Raw genomic sequence first — 19383 nt, 5'->3', positions numbered from 1 at the left:
ATTCCTTCATAAATTTCCTTCATAATTTATTAACAGATGAATATTCATGTCATTCCTTTATAAATTTCCACAAAGCTTTAGAATCATATATAACGTACTTCATAGTTCGTATATAGTAGAGTTGGCAAAAATTTATACGGAGTATATCGATAAGAGTTCATATCCATGTCCATATTATCCAAACATGAATTATAAAATTAATATACGGGGTACTCTAAATCGAAGAAAATATAATTTTGCACTAAAAACTTGTCAAATTGAATTATACGATATTACAAATCTATGATAAAATTATCATTTTTTTAAACTAGAGGTGTGTTACTGTATTATGTAAAGAATTCAATATGACCTGCAATCTCCTTGCACAACAATTTGGCTTCGTCTTCCAACCTAATGCTCTTGCTTATGACAAGACCAGTTTATTTATGAATGGGTGATGGTTTACAGTAGTTAGTTGATTCTTTCCCACCAATTAATAAAGCTTCTCTTACAGGAATTACATTTTCCACCAAAATTGGTGCAATATTCCATGTATGAGCTCTCAATATCCTCTAGGATTTCCTTCTGGGATTTCTACTTATAGTTTCGATCAAACTTGTTAATACATTTCGAGTTGTAATTACATTTTTGTGTTTTATGGGTTGATTTAATGTTCTAACTTTTTTGTGCGTGATTGTGTTATAGATATAAAGGGGAACGAGGCGTTAATTCGCAAAAGTTGCTAAGTAGGCTAATTGTAAAGAAATTGATGGACTTTTAATAATATTGTTTTTATTCCACTTTGTGGGTAGGTCTTCTTGATAACTTCTGTATCATGATGTTTATTGTTGATTACTTTATAAGAGTAAGTTTTAAAACAGGTTTGGGGCATAAAGAAAGGAGGATGGCGTGAGGATGGAGGAGAGGCGGCACACAGTGATGTTTACATAACCGTTATGGATTTTTAATTCCTCAGATGGCGTAGTGGCTAACAATTATGTAATTATCAATTACATAACACAAGTAAACAAACAAAATAGAGAAGTGACAAGAGGAAAGAGACAAAAGAAAAATGACAAAAACAATAAAAGAAAGTGGTGAACAGGAAAATCAGAACAGAAAAAGAAGAGAGAGAAAGTGACAACATTAGAGAGAGAGAGAGTTCCATTGAAGATAAAAAAAAATCCCATTTCTTTTTATATCATTTTTACAATTTTTTAATACCATTTTTTCATTGTTTTATTTTTCATAATCATACCAAAAAATAATCATAAAAATATTATTTTAAAAAAAAAGTTAACAACAATCGTATTTACAAAATTGTCATGTTATGTATTGGCAATACATAACAATTATGCAAAAAGATCGACTTCCTCGAGAGAGAGTGAATTGTGAATGCATTATTTTTCCTTCAATTTATTAATACAATGACTTTTCCAATCAACAATATATACTAACATTATATTTTCTACGCGCGATCAAGGCACACTAGTTCAAAGAAAACAGAGAAAATGTCCATTCCACAAGTAGTTGTTAGAAAAGAAACTATTTCCATGTTGGAACAACTTTCTTTTTACATTTTTGTTTGCTAAGTAAGCAAAAGTAACATAAATTTATATATGGAATGGCTTTCCTACCATCACCAACACCAGCACTAACACTATCAGTGTCGTATTGTAAGTTTCTACAACTACCCATCCGACCGTATGTGGATCTTGGGCATTTCAAATGAACATAACATACAACTAATACATTGACTTTTATACCACCCTAGACTCTTGATAGAGCACCATTCCTAATTGCTCAGGGCCCTGTTAAATTACAATCATACAATTCATACAACGTTAAAACATACTTCCATCTGCACTTACAGTTGTTGCAAAGCTTGATCTTAATCAACAAACCCTCCCTCGAGTAAAATAGGGGTGGTTAAACTTCCTTAAATATGTCCGACTTGGCGCCATTTTCGCGAGTTGCAGCAGGGAAATGGTTTACAAAGGAATTCGGACACTCTGAGAGGACGACAGCTCTAAGAACAGCTTCGGTATTAGCAGGCTACAACAAGAAACAAATAACCTCACATTTCAGAGAACAAAAAGACTTTGTGGCATCCCAACTGTCGGTTTCATGGCTCCATTTTCGTCACCGTTTTCCTGACACTAAAGAACAGAACATTTTACCTAATGTCAACTTTGGATAAGTATGAAAGCATCAGTAAAAAAAACGGCAAGGATAAACATGGAAAACGAAAAGACAGAAATAAAATTTGAGAAATGAAACGACAGACAATATTTTGGAACCCAACTTTTTTGATATAAACCATATACAATAGAAGTGAGAATTACCAAATAGCAAGCAAGTTTTCTAAAATCATTTTTTCCGATCGTAATAAATATCACCCGTTTATGGTTAAAAAAAATCTGAGAAAACTAACCAGTTTAACTCGGATGTGAGAATCATTCCTGACATTAGCATTCTAAAGCATGTGATGGGACCTGTATACCATTTGTTACAATCAACAAATTAGAGTACAAAGATGAAGTAGCCTAACCTTAATGATAAAATATTCAAGGACCAAACAAAAGAACAACCCTAAATCCTAATGCCTCAGCACTGCTCAAATAATATACTCCGTAACACTCATCAAATCTATACACAAAAATAACGAGTAGGCTATTGCAATTACCCTATACGAAGTCTTAACCAAGAAACCGATATTTATTACATCGGACCTACATCAGACGAAAGTTTACTGTTCAGCTAACATATCCACTTATGAATTCCCAAAACCTTTACACAGTCAGAATTAAAAATATGGTTTGTTAGTCTGCATTCAGTGGCTTCTATAGCAGTGAGATCATCAGAGAGTTGAGAAGAAGTTTTTTATTGTATATCTGTTCTTTCTTGTATATCTTTCTAAAATTAGTCTTAAAACCAAGTTATTTTCTAAAATGTACTTTAAAAGATAAAATAACTAATTTGAAATCTTGAACTTGCATCCGCATCTGTTTCTACTTTCAGTATCAACATCTGTTTTTTGCTCTACATAACCCTGTTCAATTATTGTATTACAATAAATACAACAAAGAAATTACATGTTCTATGAACAAAAGGCAAGGATTAGGAAAACAAATCTACCAATTTGCAGCATCAGTCTTACCTCCAACAAATTTTCATCAGGAAAGCAGGAAGTCGTACAGTTCAGGCCATTGGAACTGTCAAATTGGAGAATCCTAAGCTTTCCCTCCTATATACAACAGAGATATCATAAGAAATTTAACAAAATTGAAGTTAGAAATAATGCCACAAACAAGATCCACATCTCTACCTTAGTTCCATAGACAAGACCGCTACCAACTGAAGGATGAAAGCAAGCCACGTTGACTTCATCCTCTGCACTAGGAAGGACTCTCACAAGCTCCATATCCAAAACTCTGTAAACCTGGAACATTGAACCAAACATAAGTGGAAGTGTCATCAGGTATAGAAGAAAGCTGACATACATTAATATCAACAGGTTACACAATTGTGTGGACGTGAGTCGCTTTGTGGGGGTGGGGGGGGGGGGGAGGGGGTCGGACTTTTATTGGTGATAGCATGAAGGGAATGTTTTTGTTCAGGGAACATCAAGTTTTTAGAACAATTTTTCACCTATGGAGGAAAAGGAGGGAGGACAAACCATGGTGTAAAAACTAGCCCGAGTTAACTCGTATCGCCCGAGTTAACTAGGTTTTGGAGGCTGGCGATACGAGATATCCCGAGTTGTAAAGGTGAAAACGGCGAGATTTGGCCGGTACAACCGATCCGAACCAATTTTGTCCGCATTAAACGTTATTAGCCTCACATCTACTCAGTTTTCAGCCAAATTCCCCATGTTTTTTACAAAAAGAAAGGGAAAAAAAGAGAGAAATGGAGAAACTCCAGTGAAATAGAGTACATAACTCCAGTTTAAGATCTAAAACAAGAGAGGAGAGAGAAGGTGGAGAAAGGAATTCATTTAATTATGTCACGTGTACGGTTTAGGGGAGAGGGATTAGGGTAGGTAGTGAGTGGGGCTCACATGGGACTTCTTTTTCAATTTCAAATTCCTGCGCGACAACCGCGACACGGTCCGCAACTAACGCACCACTTCCGTTATAGAAACTCCGCGACCGATCCCGCGACCGTGACCGATACCGCATTTTTTATCTATGGGACAAACCCTTGAGGAAGGACTAAAAAATTTAAGAAAAAATGCATTTAAAAAATCAATATCACTCAACAGGTCAACACATCTTGAGCATATCCGCAAGAATACATGATTTATGAAACAACCTTTGTTCCAAGTTGTTACCTCTAAAATTGTGTAAATAGGGACAGTAGTCTCCCCGTCAAAGACAATGCTTTTGAGAAGAGAATTGTGACGGCGTCCATAGGCAAGCAACAAGTGTTCCGACGTAGGTGAGAACTGCATGGTAGCACCAAAAAAATCAGACGAGCAGAACATAATACAAAAAAAACATGATATACAATATTCCACTGGTAGAGAGGTAGAAAAAACTTCTAGGCTCGGATACTACTTCAAGAGTCCATATACACTCAACTCACAAGATCTTTATTATCACATTTATCCAGACGTCTTAATAATCATGTACATCAATGCAACTTTCCCTTCACAACTACATCTCTTTGAGATAAAAACAAAAATATGACATTGTGGAACAAATATCAACACTAGAACTGCTTTTTGTTTCATTGTTTCTACCTTTTTTTTTAAGGACGGGCAGGAGGGAATTGAAGGCCGTAAGTCAGCTTCACTGAGAATAAAGTTCGTCCACCCCCTCACATGAGGCCAATTGGAAGGAGGTATGATGAACACTGATGAGAAGTTTTATTTTATGTTGTTTAGCATTAGGGTCCAGCCACTCGAAGGTCTCGGATTGTAGTGACCATTTGATGACTTAATCGCATCGAAGTATAATCAACTATCAAGTTTTAACTCTCAAGTTTTTTTTTATATGTAATAGTAAGGCTAGCCCTAAGAGTACATTTGTTGTGTGGTTAGCAGTCCAAAATAGGCTAGCTACCAAAGATAGGCTGATCAAATGGAATGTTAGTGTAGTTAGTACTTGTGAGCTGTGTAAACAGTATGATGAGGATCTGACTCATCTGTTCTTCTCTTGCAAGTATTCTTCTGAAGTTTGGCAGTTGGTTCTGAATGACATGGGAATTCACAGGAGTGGTTGGTTTACAGTGGCATGAAGAAGTGGATTTGGCAGTTAAGAAGAGTAGGAGTTCAAGGAAGACTGATGCTACCTATGCTATGGCTTTCATTGAGACTGTTTATGGGATTTGGTTGCAAAGAAATTCCCAAATTTTCTCTAGCAAGGTTGATCCTCCTAAGGTTGTTGCTAACAGGATTCTTTTCTGTGTAGCTTGTAGACCGTAGTTTCCTCTTTGGTTTAGTTGCTTTTTGTTGTTGCTTAGTTGTTGTAGTAAGGGGGTTTGTGGACTTGGTGTATTTGTCTCTTTTGGTAAATCAATAAAATCTTTATTTGCCAAAAAAAACTATCAAGTTTTTCCCCTAAATCTCTTTTTATTCCTTATTACTATTTTTTTATGCAATCTACTATAGCAACAAAAGGCAAACAACTTTTTTCAACCTACACTATATGCATATTTCATTTTCTAGGTTGTTCTAGTTTGTCCTACTCCTACCCTGGTAGGTACAAGTTTGTAACAACAAGTAAGCACTTAGTAATTTCTAACAACAGCTTATGCTCAGCCCTGTGACTTATTATTTGGGTCAAATCACTTCTGAAACCCTCATGCTGACTTATTATTTGGGTGATAGTGTTCACTGCACAGCGTAATGTTTAACGGGAGACCACGAGGGACATAAATACAGATTCAAGATGTCTTCACATATATTTTATAAATCATATTTCATTCTCATCAATCACACACTAATCCTTTAAAAGAAAAGAGAAGGCAACATGTAATTCCACAAGCAAGAATCGGAAATCCTAAATAGAAGATACTCTTGAGGAAAAAACCATCAAAGACTGACCTGAATTGACGTCAAACAGTGAGCAGCCCTTATTGCCCGTGATGCTAGTACTAACCCAAACCTAAATCGTTACAAAAGACTATAAGAATGTGTATGATTTAACTAGAAGAAACAGGCAAAGAACAATATTTAAAACACATACGTTGCCTCTTCAAGGGAATATATCCTTAGTTCATACATAACCGATTGAGCTGATATTGGATGCCTTGTTGGTGAAGTTGCAGCTCCTAACGCATCATGGTGAGCTTGCAACTGTGTTCCGGGTTCACCTTCTGCCTGCGGCAGCATACATGCAACACAAGCTGCCAAAAATTTCCCACAAGGAGAAAAATGAGCACCCATTTCACTGCAAAAGAATTGAACACAACAAAGTTACCAATGGTAAAAAAACAAAAAAAAAAGTACATAATAAAAAATAGAACAAATTGTATTTTACCACCTATAAAAATCGAAAAATTGTCTTTTACCGCCTAACAAACTAAAACTTGTATTTTACCACCTAAAAAGAAATTAAAAGTTGTTTTTTACCACCTGAAAACGAAAAAATAGATGAAAACTTTATGTGTGGCTACCTAATTCAATTTCCAATTTTTTACATTCCCTATGTGATTTTCTTTAACTCTTTCACCCTTCTCTCTTTACTTCCATTACATTTTGTCAATTTTGTGAATCAACGGTGATGAAAAATTATGTGAATTCATGAAAGATAAGGAAACGGGGGAAGGAAAGAGATTTACATACATGAAATCGTAGAAAAAGAGAAATATTACCGTTATTGTGGCCCCCACATAACATTTTCATCTATTTTCCCATTTTTCAGGTGGTAAAAAACAAGTTTTAAAAATAAATTAGGTGGTAAAATACAAGTTTTAGTTTTTTAGGTGGTAAAAAACAATTTTTCAATTTTTATAGATGGTAAAAAACAATTTATCCTAAAAAATAACACTCTAAGTTCATTGTATCCCAATTCCCAATATTTGAAAGACATTCACCAATATCAAATAAACAACGTTCAACAATGAGGCTCTCACCAAGGAACAGGCAAAACGCATCGCACATAAATCAAACAATTGATTAGCATGTGGAATGTTTAAGCTCACCTGCAAAGGACGGCATGTGGAATAGTCAAACGACATTTCTCTGCATCAAGATGGGCACATGGATCTTTTATGTCATAAGGCCATATTCTAAGCTTCACAGTGCATGGTAACTCTGCTGCCGCGGCAGCCGCTAGTGACGTGGCAAGCTCAGATTGAATTCTGCTAATGGCAGGTTGAGGATCACCTTCATCCTGTGGAATAGCAGGTGCTTCTACTGGAGGAGCACTAGCTACTGCACGAGAACGTGATGAACGGTGACGAGAACTGGACCGATTGCTGCCCCTTGTATAGGATGTACCCATTTGCATGGCTGACAAAGTCACTGGATCCTGGTTTAACATCTCACTTGGTACAGAAGAAAGTTCCTGTGAACCAGAATTTTCTGGACGTGCCATACGTTGTCCAGCTTGGCTCTGACCAATTAACCATCCTTGCAAGAAAGGTAGATCCCAATAAGCAGGGTCTCCAAAAGGGAAAAATTGAGTGTTCCTCTCTTCCGGTTGTACATCAGATGTTTCCATAGCATCAACAGAAGACTCCGGAGCAGAGGTTTCCATCTCAGCCGATAATCTAGAAGGCCTCATTTCATCTGGAACGGAAGTTGTGTTACTAGATTCAATTGGAGACAACAGGAGTTCATACTGTCCAGATGGGGTTGAATATGTCAGCAACCTCACCGATGAAGGACCAAACCTCGGCTGCACACTACTTGAGCCTGTACTCCCATCTGAATGCTGGAAAGATATTCTTCCATCATTTCTAGGGAGTGGGGGCCAGATCAAGAAAGGGAGGGACATGAGAGGAAGTTCCTCGGCTGAACTAGACCAGTCAGAAGCATGAACATTAGCAACATATACAGTAGGAGGTGGATATCGCACGTAACCCTGAGAAGTTGCAAGTGTCATTGATGAATCTGAAGAATCAAGGTCATTAACCTGCATGCGGAAGAAGTCATGAAAAAACAAAGAAAACTGATTCACATATGTTAAAATCTAATATGAGACCAGCCTACCTCAGCTGTTAATAAAAAGGGTGCAGCGTGGGGATGGAAGTGAACAGCACGCAATGACCGCCGTGTTTTTAGGACAACAGTAGGGATGGGCATTTCTCCTCTTTCATTATAGTGCCATATGTATAGCTAGCCAAAAAAAAGTATACACTTCAGCGTCACTTGATTGCGCACAAACAACAGAGCTTGAGCAAAACAGAAAACATTCTTACCTTGTGTCCTGAAGCAACTGCAAGCAGCTCTCCCTGGGCATGGAAAGCAATAGAAGCAATTGGTCGGTCTGTAAAAGATGAAAAATTCACATTAGGAATTTAGGAGACCAAAAAAAAAAAAAAGTACTTCCTCCGTTCTTGTTTATTAGTCCCCTTTCCATATTGGGATGTTTTTTTTATTATTAGTCCCTTTTAGAATCTTTCCTTATTTGTTCAATAATTATTCCCCTTTTACCCTTATATTACAATTGTAATTCCTTTTTCACCCCAATTAAATATGCAAGTGGTCCCTTTATTTTCTAATTTAACAACACTAAACACTCACCTACCTATATTTTATAATTTGTTCTCTCCTACCCACATGGGTGAAATTCTTTAGAGATTCACATGCAAGGTGTCCTTTTAGTGGATTGTTCAATATTCCATAATGGACTAATAAACAAGAACGGAGGGAGTAGGTTAATTTATTTTATGTGCAGAATTAAAGAAAGGAAGTAACATAGAAAAAAGGAAGAAGAATGCACTACAAACATTGAATAAAACCATCAGAGCAAGAAGTAATTACAAAAATCCCGTGACCCAATACATTCCGCTGTATTTGCATCCCAAAGCCGAACTTCATGGTCTAGACTCCCACTAGCGAGCAAGCCTGGAATTGTTGGATGGAATCTAACCTGAAACAGTTCCAACAGGAAAAAACAACCACAGTTTTAATCAAGATAGAAACCTTAAAACATAATCTGCACATTAATTAATCACCATGTAGACAATTTTAAGTTGACAAATAGAGCACCATGACGTGTCAAATTAGCGAATCACTTATCCATGGCCACCTGACCTTATCTCCTTGAAGAGTAAGTAAATCTTAGGGTATAGTGTATTGTAAGTGTTAGAATTGGAATCAATTAACACGCTCCATTTCCTAAGGGTAACCATTACCATTCGTTTGTTACCTCTCCCAACTCTATGGTAACAAAATCGTTACCCTCCTCAAACCCTAATTGATACAAGGGATTTTTTTCCTTAGTTATATCAAACAACTAATAATGGTAACAATTAACATTACCCTTTCTCCGTGTTTGTTTCCATTTCATTTCCATAATTACACCAAATAGGCAAATGTGCACCAAGTATATAACACCTACTTACTAGCAAGCGATAAACTGAACCACGTTTACAAAGAAAAGACAAACAAGATTTATCCAATACCTATAAACGAAAAGAGAATCCATCACAAATTCGCAGTTTTACAAACATTTGTTAAATAGAAAGTCGTATGAAGCATCCTAGGAACATTTCCAAAATTCTTGAATTCCTTTTGGATACTAAAAAGAAAAGGGATTGAGAATAGATGTGAAATCATGAATTAAACAGGTCAAGTTTCATGACAACATCTCTACACCTCAAAAAACCCATGAGGAAAACGTTGCACTAGTTTAGCTGAATTGATATCTACAATTTTACTCACAAAGTCTCAAGACATAACCTTAACCTGCTTCAGACATCCTAGACCAAACCTTTGTGACTTGCCATGCCAGCTATCCCTTCTACCTCACCACCATCGTCTCTCGTCCTTCATGATCCGTGACATTGGCAAGTAGTCAAATTTGCACTAGTTTAGAGGTCATAATCATCTTTTGCAAGACTTTTATTAGAATTACACCTCATAAATTGTCTAGCTTTATTTTCTATTATTACTCTTTTCAAACCCAATTAGCTTCTTATTTATTACTATTGATCCTAGTCTTCCTTAATTTTAATTTCATTCATTTTCATTTTACTTTCCTTGCGGAAAAAGGTTACAGTTATTTCCTAAGATAAGAAAGGGAAAGAAATGATCTCCCTTAACTATCAACAACTCTGTAAGACCCAAGTCTCATATGCACAGTTGCTAGCTACATGTTACAAACACCTAACCATATCTGAGAAACCCATATTTTTAAGTGCAGCTGTTTTCTAGACCACTCATGATATACAATTGAACAGAAGCGTAGCTAGCAGTCAAGTAAATATTTTAAAGTAGCAATGCCAATCTAACATCCCTACTATCTATTTGCATCTACAAGTGAATTCCCCGTGTGATCACATTCCTTATCAAGAGAAAGAGAAGAACGGACATGGCTTTTTAAGAACATGCATGTGTACATGAGTGTGAGAGGTAGAGCGCCTTAATATCCCTAGATGGATTCCAACAAATAGATCCAATGGAAATAAGGTTTCAGCATCGACAACTTTCAGATGTTAATATCTCCCAAATTACATAGGAAACTAGTCTAAGAAATGAATTACAAACAAAATATCTAACAGCGACTTACAGCGACAAAGGAACAACAACCATAAGTGCATGAAGAAGAACCATCTGAGTTAACAGTTATGGCTTTGTTTAGGTTGTACATAAATGGATTTTCAAAACTAAAAGATAATGTTATGGGCACTGATAACTGTAGCCTTTCCCTCTTAATCTATTTGAAGTTGGTTCCATACTTGCATTCACACCAAAGTGATCCCTATGAAAGGTAAACCGGTGGAAACGACTCTGGTTTATTTAAAGTTGAAAATAACAGAAACTGAAACTCACCACCCAGGGTGTCCTCCGATGCCCACTTAGCACTTTCAGACAGTTTCCACTTTGGCAATCAATTATCTTTACAGTATGATCTCCACTGCATGAATAAAATTTTGTCACGTTAGTGAAGATACTTCCAACACTATCTACCAAACTTGCGAGGTTATAAAACAACTCACTGTGTGGAAGCAAGTGTCTTCCCATCTGGACTGAAGGCTGCTGCAATTGTCGACCTAGGAGGAGGGACAAGAGGGCAATACTTGGCGGATAAATGACGCAAGGAATCTGCCTCAACCCTAATGAAATGTACACGACCACAGATACACAAAAGAAATCAGATACAATCCAACTAGTTGACGGTCTGTTTGTCTGTCTGTGTTAAACTCTATATAAAGCAGATAAAGGAAAATGGAAACCGTAGGAGCAGCCACCAAAGAGACTTAGACCATTACCATGAGATGAGGCTACGTCTTGCATCCCTTCCAGCTTCAAAAATATGGTAAAGATCGTCAAAACCACCCTCTGAACTCTCTCCCCATAACCTTTTTGTAGAACGTTTTGTTCGAGGAGCGATTTCTCTACGTGCTAAAAGGCTGAACACGTTGTCTCCACTTCTATACAACAAACAATTGCATACCCAAAATTCAGTAGGGATCTAAAAATTCTATGTGCAACATAAGCCTCTAACTCTACTTGTAATTCTTCTTAATACAACTGTATTCAACTTCAGATATCGCCCATGACGACCATTTATTTCCGTATCCGCTACGAAATCGACAACTAAATAGTTAAAAGGAAGTATAAAATCAGAACCAAATTCTAACGTTCATCAAACGAGCAAATCTTCAACTGTAATACTCAATTATCGTTTAAATGTTCGGAAATCTTTATTAAAATATATGTGAATCATATTCATTGCAAAAATAAGCTTCTTAACCTTACTTTGCAAGCTTATAACACAAAAATCCCAGTAAAAAGCAAGCATAAACATAATTAGAATAGCCCCAAATTTATCATAACACATGCAACTTCCGACTCAACTATACCTCCAAAGACCAAAACTAAGATCAAATGTCCAAAACCAAATTCAATTAACCAAAATTCAAAGCTCCCAACATTTAAATCTACCAGATCTTCAGCTCAAGTAAGTTAAATTCATAAAAAAAAGTTGAAAAAAATACAGAATTCAACCGCGATCAACAAAAAAATCTAAAGTAAAAACCCACCTGTGACGAGGAGCAGGGTTGCTAATTTGTGAGCGCGGCAAAGTGTTTGAGGTTGATGGCGCACTTGCATCATCCACCCACATTGGATCCTTCATTTAAACAACAACCCCACCCCAAAAACATAAAAGACCCACCTCAAAATCCCACCATTTCTCACAATTTTCTCATAAATTAACCCAAAATTGTGGAAAGGTGGGTGAGATGGGAAGATTAATTAAACTCTGCTGATTTTGATTATTTTTGTTCTTTTTTACTTGTGGTTGGGGTTTGAATTTTGGGTGTTTGATGAATTTTAGGGAGGAGAGAGAAGATTAAGGATGGGGTTGGTGTAATTAGCAGCCACCAAAATGGGAAGATCGAAATGAGCAAGGAACCCCAACAAACCAGAAGAGGAGAGAGAAAGTGGGAAAATAATTGAATAAAAACCTAAATAAATTGAATTAGGGGTGACGAGACGACTGATGAATATGGAGGAGAAGAAGAAGAAACGTTAATTTTTACACAGTTTTCTGGGCTTCTGAATTTTTACAGACAGTTTTCTGGGCTACTGATTACTAACTCAATTTCGATTTGGATTGGGCTTCATTTTCTTGGATCTTATTTATTTATGAGATGATAAATTGGTAAATTGGTAATCATTTACTTTTATTGAAATTTGATAGATTGGTCAAGACTAAACGTACTTGTACGAATGGTTTTAGGCTCGAATCTCCCCTACTTTGTATTCTATAGTGTATTTGGTAATACTTATTTTTGTTAAAATAAAACCAGAATAAACAACAATAGAAAAGTGCAGACCTGATCGGACCTTCTTTTCATTTGTTTATTGTTACGTGCCACACTATTCGACACCTGCAATTCACTTAAGTCGTCCGTCAATTAATGATGAAAATTTGTTACTACCCTTGTAAATCTCACTCAACATACCTCTTACTACCTCACTTTGTCTCTCAAACATCACACCCCCTGCCTGCTCCACCACCACGACCACCCTACTACCACCTCCTGTCAGCTCCACCACCACACCCAACAACCCTCCAAACTCTCCCCCAACCAAACCCACCAATACTACACACCACTACCCGACACACACCACTGTCAACCACGCACCCACCATCCAAGGGGTTACCAATACCACAAACCAACACCGATTTTCTTTTAACATACTCCGTATTAATTTCACCAAAATTATAATTTTACGATTTTTATACGGAGTATTAACAAATTTCACATTTTTTGTTAAACAATACTTTCACGAGAAGTTAAAATTATTAAACATGTAAATAATAACTTAAATGTTAGAGTTTGCACAATTTAATCATGCAGTGGAATTAAACACTAACTTGGAATATCATGCAAAATACGCAAATTAATAATTAACTAATTAAATTATAATCTAGTAGACATACTATGAGGAGGGTCGAAAAGGTGTGATGCAACGACTATCCCTCAGATGTGGCAATCTGTATTAAGTAAAGAGGGACTAACTGGTTGGTCATAGCCGCCTTTTTACTAGATCTTGGAGCCGCTATTCAGTTTTCAACGACTGTGGAGAAAACTGACAAAACGCTGTTATTGTGATATGCGAGTAGTATTAGAAGCTCAGACTCACATATTTGACCATAACAGCCTTAGCTTCCCTTGTGATCCCTAATTGGAGATCGCCCAACATACATCCGCGTAGTAGAGATTGGGGGTTCGGGAGACATTTAGTAATGCGGAGGATGCCCAACATTAACCCATGCGTCGGTCCTTACTAGTTTAATGCATCGTAGTGAATAACGAAAGGGACATGCATTATATCTACATTACTAATCTTAATTGATTTTAATACACAAATATTAGCTTAACAACGTCAAAATGATGATTTTGGTTGATTTAAGGAACCTGGCAAGATCCAAATTGTCCAGAATGTCTTATTAGGCGTGACTAATATCATATTATGTGAACAATTTATAAAAGGTGATGAAAGCAGTAAACAATATATACACGTTACAATATATGGGAGACTATATTGCGGTTCTCATAAATACTTACCACTCGCTATTTCAAAATCTCCTTTTAGCTTTATAACGACCTTTGTAGCTGACTGATAAATCCTTATCCTTGCTTTAATTATGGCAGAGTAATCTTACCATTATCCTAGAGTCCCCATTGGATCCTTAGTATTGGCTATAGATTCAACTAACATTCTAGGCTTAGAATAAGATCAGAAGAACAATATCTGAGACAAGGTTTTAGCACAGATTCAGAATACAAATAGGAGAGGAAAGGAGAGAGAATTCGGAATATCAGATGAGTGAGACCGAATTTTGATGATTGTGGATGATTGATTTGGGGTGTAGAAAGGTTGTATTTATAGTGTAGACTGGTGGAAGTCAAAATCCTAATCTAGATAAAATTGTAAGTTGAATCGTATTGAAAACCGACGGAAACTACAACAGGTCCTATAGAAATGTACGCGTAAACGTATTTACATTCAATGGAAACTGTAGTAAGCGCTAGAAAAAACTAGCGCCTGTATGGCAGGCGAAAGAAATAAGTCGTGCATGCCTGTCATCACAAGAAAAGTCTTGTGTTGTAAGGTTTGTTCCCCTGATTCCATAAACTTTGGTTTTTCAAAATCTCATAACTTTTTCGTACGAACTCAGATTCTAGCAAAACAACCTTTTTGGAAAGCTACGGAAAGCAGTGTTACAATGCCACCGGTCTTGCATCAATTGGCTTAGTAGATCTCGAGTTATGGCACAAAGAATGGAGGCCAAATCGTTTTGGCAAAGCCCAAGTAAAAACCTTATAACTCTTTCGTTTTGAATCGGAGTTGGGCTTATGATAAGTCTATGGAAAGCTTATTCCAAAGCCTATACAAACATGGATGTGCATGATCCAAATCATAATTTATAAGACTAACTTTGACTTTATAAAGACGTATGATTTGTTAATGAGCTAACGGGCATATTCTAAGCACTCGTGAACATGTTTAAGTAATTTGGGTTAACATTTACATTACTAGAGGCAGAGACCAGGTATTCCTCCCTCGAAAAACTTGTTTTAGCACTCGTCACTGCAGCAAAAAAACTAAGGCGTTATTTTGAAACTCACCAAATAGTGGTGATGACTAATTATCCAATTAAGTCTGTGATGCGTAGGCCAAAATTGACAGGTCGAATGAAAAAATGGACAATGGCACTAGGAGGGTTCGACATCAAATACCAACCGAGGACGGCTGTAAAGTCGTAGGCCTTAGCAGACTTTGTGGTGGACTTCAGCCCCGTCTTGGAGAAAATAGCGGATGACGAAGTCAAACACATCAACAACATAGGTGGAACGTGGACACTCTTCGTCGACGGCTCTTCTAACTTTCGTGGTGCAGGTTTAGGCATTGTGCTGAAGTCACAACAAGGGGACATGATAGCACATGCCATATTCTGCGACTTCAAAGCAACGAACAACGAAGCAGAGCACGAGGCACTAATCGCCGGAATGACGTTAGCTGGAGAACTAGGAGCAAGCGGACTCGACATTTTCAGTGACTCCCAACTGATCGTCAACCAAATCAACGGCGACTACGAAGCTAAAGACCTCAAAATGACCCTATACCTCGAAAAAGCCAAAAAGTTAACCAAAAAGTTCAAACCCTTCTCCATCAAACAAGTACCACGAGACCAAAACACACAGGCCGACACACTCGCTAACTTAGGATCCTGTTGACCCTACAGTTTTGATGATGACAAAGCAAACTACTGACTATTGGTTAAGTTATGTTGCATAATAGGTTCCGAGATCCTTAGAGGGATAATGCTAAGTTAAGGAGATCCTGATTTGGATAAACTAAGCAACGTGGAATATAAGCAAGTAATTGATCCATGTCAGACACTACATTGAAGATATAATCATTAAGCAAGTTTACAAAGGCGAGATCCTTAGGCGAGTTCCTAAGGCGAGACCCTCATATATTATGTGGATCCTCGACGTTCCAGAGAAGGAACAAATTGGGAAGTCTTCGAGTGAAGCTTCTAAAGGTGCAACATGAAGACTACAACATATGAGTTTATGTTTAGGATTTATGTAAGTATTTAATATTGTTTATACGTAATTTGGAACAAAAGGAACCTAAGTATTTTGGTACGTTTTAAATTGAAATATATTAACTGTAATTATAAAAGAGTTTTAAGTTGGAAAATCTTTGTTAATAAATAAAATGAATTTAACTAATAAATGTAAACATAGGATTCTGTTTTCATTCTCCTTGTTTCTCAAGCAAAAGATTTTCCATGATCCTTAAAACTCTCCCACGTATTTCTGTTTAAACGTGCAAGTAGTGTTTTGATTTGATATCCTTGTTTCTCTCCAACTATGCCCATGTGTGAGGGGGTCGAAAAAGCGCGAGGCTAATGCGTGACCTTATCCCTCGTGGGTGTGACGATTCTTTTTATTCAATCAAGTGTAATTGGATTTCCTGTGAGTATACACCCAATTGACTATTAATATAGGAGTCGCCATTCAGTTTTTAACGACAATGAGAAAAACTGACAAAACCCGGTTATCGTGACATAAAGGGAGTGCAATTATGTTTGACCACGACGGCCATAGGTTCCCTTGTGATCCCTGGTGTGGGGATCTCTCAATATACACCCGCAAGGTAGAGATTGAGGGTTCGGGGGACTGTAACTACCGAGAGGAGTAATTCGCTCGTCGATAACTCCAGAGGCAGGATATCCTTACTAGCTCAGCATAAATAATTGAAGGGACATGCGTTAACTACTAAACTAATCTGAATTGATTTTAGCAATATGCAACATATAATACTAATTCGATCGTGATTATCTGATTTAAATAACATTAAGGGACCTAGCATGATAATCCAATTTCCCAAAAATATTATATTTGTTAGGCGTGATAGAACAATCATATTAGGTTAGTTTAACAGTTCATAAAAAGGGCAAGGAAAGCGGTTAAATCATCGAAAAGGGACACATTACGACGCACCCTTGAGAGGTGCGTCACGATTCTCAGAAAACTAACCACTTTGACTTTGCTATTTCTCCTTTTTATTTAACGAATCTCGATTATGGGACAGGATACGTTCTGTTCGATTTATGGATCGATTGCGACAGAACTCGTGAACAGTTTCGCAGCGAGAGGCTTAGGCTAAGGGGGTTTAGAGTCAATACTCAGAATATATTATGTGTTGTTGTGTTTTCACGTCGAACTTTGGGCTATATTTATAGAAAAGAGTTTGTGGAAAGATAGAATTGCAGAGCTCTAATCCACAAAGAGTTAGGAAAAAACACGTACCAGGTATTTTCAGCGCCTAGTGCTGGGCGTCAAAGATTTCGGCGCCCAGCTCTGGGCGTTGAAAATAGGATCCAGGCAATTTCAGCGCCCAGGGCTGGGCGTTGAAATTGCTGTTTGGGCCGTTTCTTTGTCAGATTCGGATTCCTAGAATCCGGAGTGTTTGAGATTTAATCGAGTCTTTCATTGCGCGTATCAATTTTGTGACGGAATGCGTCTGGGCCCGTTACGAACTCTAGGCTCGTTAGGATTTTAATTAATACGTAACTCTTATTTCCGAATCTTATTAGGAATAGGATTCTCGCGATTTTCTATCTCATTTAGGATTTATGTTGGAATGCAACACCTAATTCTGACAGGTTTCTATCTTTTATGATTTGCCACTTTTAGACGCTACTTTTTACGGCAGTTACTATTTTTAGCAGGTTTCAGGTGAAATGAAATGGGGAATAAAGATTCGTTTATTTTATAGGAGATGCGTTGTCAAGTGGAGTTTTTATGCTTTCATCATCGAACCTTTCCCTTGCGGGAATGGGGACAAAAGTAGGTGTCTACAGTTAGCCCCCACTTTGACTGAGTCTTGGAGTAAGACGATGGTCAAAGTATTAGACGGAGTGCGTCACACAAGCCACAGTGTATTGTGACCTGTTTTGCGAGGGTCTCACGAGCCCCCGAGTGATAACATTTGACTTAAGGGTCATCACTTGAAGTGTCGACATATCCCTCACGTGTCATTGGGATTTGTCAACTGATAGTATAGAAACTTCCTCACTTTGTCATTGGAAGGATCTAAAGATGCGTAGAAACTCCCTCACTTTGTCATTGGGAGTAACTACAGATGTTTTCAAAATTAAAGCTATAAAGTGTAATTGGGCCTGGCCAAGCCCAATCATGAGGTAAAACGTTTTTTGAAGATTCTCATTTTCAGGGCTAGCTAAACGAGAAAACCCCCTTGTTTTTATAGGATGTAAAACGAAGGAAAATCCAACAAACCAATCCTTTAATTTTTGGAAAAAGGGAAAACCAATAAAAGTTATCGCTGCAGCGACTAAGGACCTGCGCTGTTAGTGACGCAGACCCCGCCCGCTGAAGGTGGGCGAGCCTGTCCTCTGAGGGGGACCCCCCGTCCGATAGAAGTGGACGAATCTGTTTGATGTTTTTGAAAATAAGGACCTACGCGGTTTGTGACGTAGACCCCGCCCGCTGAAGGTGGCGAACCTTGTCCGCTGAGGGTGGACACCCCGTCCGATAGAAGTGGACGAATCTGTTTGAAATTTTTTGAAAATAAGGACCTACGCGGTTTGTGACGTGATTCTTTCCTGACTGAAGATGGGAAAGTTCCTATTTCTTTGGTTCTTTGGATTTCTTTTGAGAATTTCTTTTCATTTATTCTTGTAGGAGCGAATTCTTTCGAGGGATGCTCGGATTTAGTTGCAACCTGAATGTGGGTTGACAATGTGTTTAGATGGACCATAGTCTCGTGGTCATCACCTTTTCATGGTTTTGAGCTAGTCCTTTCGGCTCAATTTTGCCACTACCTGGGTCCTTGATTAGGGGACTATGTATAAGTATCAACGGCGACCTTTGTCTTGAGGTCATAAACTGGTTCTTTTTTTTCCTTTTGAGATTATCCAAACACGGGACTTTGTACAGCGTAGTCTGGGAATATTGTTTTAACTTTGCATACTTTCTTTTGAAATATATATTTTCTTTCGAGCCCCCAAGCATTCGTGCTTGACGGTCATTTCTTGTCAAAGAGGTTCCTACGCATTTTGTAATGTCTTTGATCGTGTTTGGGATCGTGCTCGTAAGTGCGAGCGATTTTTGTAGTGGTGTGCTACTTTGACAAAGTCGTGAGGTGCGACTTTCGGCAATTTTCAAGTCGAATGAGTATGGCAGGGCCCAGTAGAAGTTAGGGCCTTTTTTTACCCATAATCATATTTAGAA

At 37.6% G+C, this 19383-nt stretch overlaps 1 protein-coding gene across 2 annotated transcripts; it reads right to left on the bottom strand.

The window, feature by feature from the left end:
- Window positions 1-1509: 1509 nt before the first annotated feature.
- Window positions 1510-12753, bottom strand: LOC110777756 (uncharacterized). Of its 2 annotated transcripts, none has more exons than XM_021982341.2 (15): window positions 12142-12753; window positions 11368-11529; window positions 11095-11211; window positions 10928-11012; window positions 8915-9023; window positions 8350-8417; window positions 8141-8266; window positions 7129-8063; window positions 6171-6374; window positions 6029-6089; window positions 4313-4426; window positions 3308-3421; window positions 3140-3226; window positions 2414-2474; window positions 1510-2138 (listed from the first exon to the last, which is right to left on the bottom strand). In XM_021982341.2, the coding sequence occupies exons 1-14, from the start codon at window positions 12234-12236 to the stop codon at window positions 2448-2450; spliced, it is 2304 nt and encodes a 767-aa protein (XP_021838033.1). In that variant the 5' UTR covers window positions 12237-12753; the 3' UTR covers window positions 1510-2138; window positions 2414-2447. The 2 variants fall into 2 exon arrangements, with proteins under 2 accessions (XP_021838033.1, XP_021838034.1); XM_021982342.2 differs by having other exon boundaries at window positions 11368-11526; window positions 12142-12648.
- Window positions 12754-19383: the final 6630 nt, after the last annotated feature.

The sequence above is a fragment of the Spinacia oleracea genome, chromosome 2 (assembly GCF_020520425.1).
Source record: "Spinacia oleracea cultivar Varoflay chromosome 2, BTI_SOV_V1, whole genome shotgun sequence".
NCBI classification, from domain to species: Eukaryota; Viridiplantae; Streptophyta; class Magnoliopsida; order Caryophyllales; family Amaranthaceae; genus Spinacia; species Spinacia oleracea.
The sequence above is the reverse complement of the archived record's forward strand: the minus strand, read 5'-3'. Positions and strand labels throughout refer to the sequence as shown.